At 58.9% G+C, this 4328-nt stretch overlaps 1 protein-coding gene across 1 annotated transcript in view; it reads right to left on the minus strand.

Annotated features, from left to right (window-relative positions):
* Window positions 1-2330, minus strand: part of CSRP1 (cysteine and glycine rich protein 1) — a 9010-nt gene extending 6680 nt beyond the window's left edge. The window contains exon 1 of the mRNA XM_005426825.2: window positions 2213-2330. Coding sequence (XP_005426882.1) covers window positions 2213-2324 — 112 coding nt within the window. The 5' untranslated portion in view covers window positions 2325-2330. The remainder of the gene's footprint in view (window positions 1-2212) is intronic.
* Between the last annotated feature and the right edge of the window lie 1998 nt (window positions 2331-4328).

Genomic DNA, 4328 nt, shown 5'->3' on the forward strand with positions numbered 1-4328 from the left:
TGCTGCACTACCCAGGCAGCTGGACCATGGCCAGGAGTCAATCACCAAGCTGCTCCCTGAGCTCTAATGCACTGTGGTAGGCTTGGCTCCTTTTAGAGGATGTTTTGGGCAGATCTGGTTGAAGTATTTGTTATTCTCCCCTACAGATAATGGTTTTAAGTTCCTTGATGGGGCCCAAATGCAGCACTGGGGAACAGGCTGGGAATGCAGGAGCTCAGGAGCACCATCCACAGCCTATGGCACAGCCTGGGATCAGTGAGCAGCAGGGTGGGCTGGCACACGCGCCACAGCCAGGACAGGCAGAGCTGCTGGGTACATCTGGAGTGGCAAAACCAATGCCTGCAAAGCACAGGGACAGCAGCCCTGAGCCCAGGACACTCCCTGGGCACTTGCTTCCACGATCACACACGGGGGCCCTTCCTCCCCACTCTGGCTGTGTATTCCCCCCTGGAAGAAATGCCTTGAGCCTCATTCCATGGCTCTGGAGGCCTGCCCTGCTCTCTGGGTGCCAGCATCCCATGGCAGCAGCTTTCCCTGGCAAACCAGCTGTGTGCACAAGGGGTGAGGGCAGCATTCCCACCCTCCTTATCTGAGGCCAAAACACAAACAGGATTTCCTTCTGCAGAGCAGCTGCCATACAAACCCAGCCCGTCACCCTCGTCCTGCCCAGGAAACGCCTCAACAACTCCCACTGAGCCTTCCAGCCAAAGCAGGTTTGCAGCCTGGAAACTTCCCCAGAGGAGCTCCTGGCCACCCTGCAGGAAGCACAGACACAGCAGCAGCTCCCTGTGCCCTGTCCCAGCTGCAGCCAGCTGTGCCTGCTGTGCCCAGGCAGGCTGGACAAGAAGTGTCCTGCAGCCAGGCTGGGTGGGCACCACAGGGATCATCCCATGAGGGCACTGGAGTTTCCTGCTGGAAGAGATCAGTTCCAGAGTGTGCCTTGTTTCCAGATCCCACCTCTGCTTGCTGCCCCTATGGAAAAGATCCCAGCTGTGCTCCCTGCTGTGATGGGATGCTGAGACTGGGACCAGGGCACTGGGACCAGCTGAGGGAACATTAAACCTCAGTGGGGCCCTGCTGCAAGGCCAGCCTGGAGATGCACTTCTGCTGCTCTGTGACAGATGCAATGTCTCAGGCAGCAGACACAGGCAATGTGTGTGCTCCTGTACACAAAATTCCAGAGAGGTTTGGGTGGGAAGGGAACTTAAAACTCATCTTGTCCTACCCCTGCCATGGGCAGGGACACCTTCAACCAGACCAGGGGGCTCCATGCCCCATCTCCTGTAGGCACAGGAGAATCACTGGCTCTGATATGTGACAGTCTCCAGGGACACAGGACAGTAATCTGGTACCACACAGGCTGAGGACACTGCTCATTTTTGAATCAAGCCTCTTGCAGCCCCTCTGGATTCCCCAGGTTCAAGGAGCTGCTCTCAGCACTGCAACACCACCGGCCCTGGGATCCCCAAAGGCAGGGAAGACTGTCTGGGGCCTTGCAGCAGGATCCCAGCAGCATTTGTAGGATCCTGCAGAGGGGGCAGAGGAAGGGAGCTCAGCACTGGATTGCCTGGAGCCAGGTCCTGCTCTGCTGCCCCTCCCCAGAGGTGGCACTTGGGTCCAAACATACCCCAGAGACACCCTCAATAACAGGGGATCTGCAGACAGGCTGGGGGTGATGCTTCAGCACTTCTCAAAAGGCTTTCCATCAGCACAAGGGCCAGGACAGGATCTCCTTCCCATCATCCCCTCAGACATGAGGAGGTTCCATGGCAGTTCCCCAGGCTCAGCCACCTTTTAGTGTGGCACAGGCACTGAGAATGCCAAAGCCAGCCCCTCCTGCAGCACTGCATGGGATGTGCCACCTCCTGCCTCCACTGCTGGGAGAGGCCCTGGCTCCTGCTCCAGTCCTCAACATCTGGACACAGAGCAGAGGACCCAGCCTGGCCTCTCCCTGCAGGAGGGATGGACAAAGTCTTTGTGTGGGTGCTGGCTGAGGTCAGCCCTGGCAGCTTGGGCAGCCCACGTGTCCTGGGATGATCTGTGCTCCTGCCATGCTGGGGTTTGGAGAGATCCTGAGGAGCCCTGCCCAGGAAGCAGAGAGGGGTCAGGGCAGGGGTGGTACTCACTGCACAAGGGAAGGGAAGGGAAGGGAAGGGAAGGGAAGGGAAGGGAAGGGAAGGGAAGGGAAGGGAAGGGAAGGGGTGGTACTCACTGCACAAGAAGCAGGACTTGTGGAAGCTGTTGCCTTCACACTGCACCTCCTCAGCGAAGTACACGGCCTTCTGGCACACCCCACACTTCTTCCCTCCTCCCCAGTTTGGCATCCTGCAGGGAAAAGCAGAGTCAGGAGCAGGGGCAGGGCTCTGTGGGGCTGGGATGGGGCAGCCAGAGCAGGCCTGGAGCTCCAGCACCTTCCCACACCCACAGGTGCAGAGAGCACCCACAGTGTCTGCAGGGGCACGGACTGCAGGGCTGGCAATGAGCACTGGAACTCAGGGACCCAGCAGTGCCTCCCAGGGACCACTGGTCCTGTCTGCCAGGGGCAGCAGAAATCCCTGCCTTGGAGCTGTGGGACCTCACAGCTCCTGGCAGCGCCAGGAAAAGGGAGGAGCAGCACAATGCTGGGAGAGAGCACCCACAGAGCTCCCCAGGCACCTCCTCGGGTCAGAGCCCTCCTGCCACCCCAGCCATGGCCAGGGTGACTGAGCCTTGGTGCTGCAGTGACAGAGCTGCTGCTGGTGCTGCCACAGCCCTGGACACAGCCCCAGCTTCTCCTCCCGGACCAAGCTCAGGCACTGCAGGGCAGGGCACAGTCAGGGCTGCCCCTGACACCACCAAAGCCCCGGCTCTGGCACAGGCCCCACAGCACCATCAGCTCCTGCCTGGCCAGCCCCGCCCTCCCAGGCACTCCCGGCACTCTCAGCCTCCCCCAGGACTGCAGGCAGAGTCACAGCCTGGAGAATCTGAAAGCAAGAAGACAGAGCAGGGCAAAGACCTGAGCACCAGCCTAAGGCACCATCCCTCTCCTCAGCAGGAGGATAATATGCTTCTATAAATGCTTCTATTTCTCTTCTCATTCCTAAACTGTGTCTGATGAGACACCATCAAGAGGCCCCTGGATTTGCAGATAACCCCAAAATACCCTGAGCTGATTACACAAGCAGCAGAGCTCCAGCCCAGAGGGGCCCTGACACTTGTGAAGACCAGGTCAACATAAACCTTGAGACACTCACACAACAAAGTCCTGCAAGGAGATTCTGAGGGAGCCAGGCTCATTGAGTGTGGCCAAGGGAGGATCAAACAGCAGGGGTTGCTACAAAGACAATAAAACACTTTTTGGAGGGGCCCAATGATACAGGCAAGGCTAATAGGCACAAGCTATAGCTTGAGAGGTCTGCAGGGGCCTCTTTCCATCAACACCTCTGGAATTCCCACCCTGCTCCCCTCTGGGGACAGGCAGCAGAAGTCACCGTGTGCTTCCTGAGCCCTGCACAGCTAAAGCAGGGCAGGGGTCTCCAAAACCAAACCCCATTTTCAGAGTACAAGATTTGCCAGCCCACCATGTGTGTAGGATCTTGTCACCTCCCTCAGCTCAGCTGTGTGGCGATGAGGAAGGGAGCTGGGTCTGCAGGGCACACCGGGAGCCTTGGAGCCCCCTTGCAGCAGATCCTGGGTCACCTCGGGCAGCTGAAGCTCCCCAATCCCAGTGGCTGTCCCAGCTGGGGAGGTGGGTGCTCAACCCAGCAGGACTGGGGCTGTACAAACATCAGAGATGGGGGAGCACGAAGGGCTCACAGGCACAGCAGAATCCCTGCACCTCCCAGGCCACGGGGAAGTCAAGATCTTCCCTGTGTGAGAGCATTTTGTCAGGAAAAGGGAAACTGATCCCAGCCTGGCTACCAGGGCAGGGCTCAGAACCGAATTGCTGACCCCACTGTATCCTGGCCACAGCTCCCAGGTGCCCGGAGGGTCTCAGTGCAGGACAGACAGACAGAGAAGGGGAGGAGCAGGGCTGGAGAGGCTGTGCTGGGATGCTGGGAGCCGTGTCTGGGCTATGATCACAGCAGCTAGGAAGTCTCTTTTCCACAGGCTGGGCTTCCCACTGTGCCAAACCCCTCCCTTCCAGCCTGATTCTCCCAGTCCCAGCCTTTGGATTGCCTTAAAAGGACACAGCTGTTCTCTCTAGAGCCTGCTCTTCCCCTCCATCAGGACAGCCTGACCTGGTTCAGGAGTTTCCTTGGAGGGCAGAAACATCCAGCAGCACCCCCTGAGCCCTGCATGGGCTGGGAGACCACCAGCCCCTTCAGCCCCCGTGTCAGATCCCAGTC

This window comes from Geospiza fortis, unplaced genomic scaffold (assembly GCF_000277835.1).
Source record: "Geospiza fortis unplaced genomic scaffold, GeoFor_1.0 scaffold26, whole genome shotgun sequence".
NCBI lineage: Eukaryota > Metazoa > Chordata > Aves > Passeriformes > Thraupidae > Geospiza > Geospiza fortis.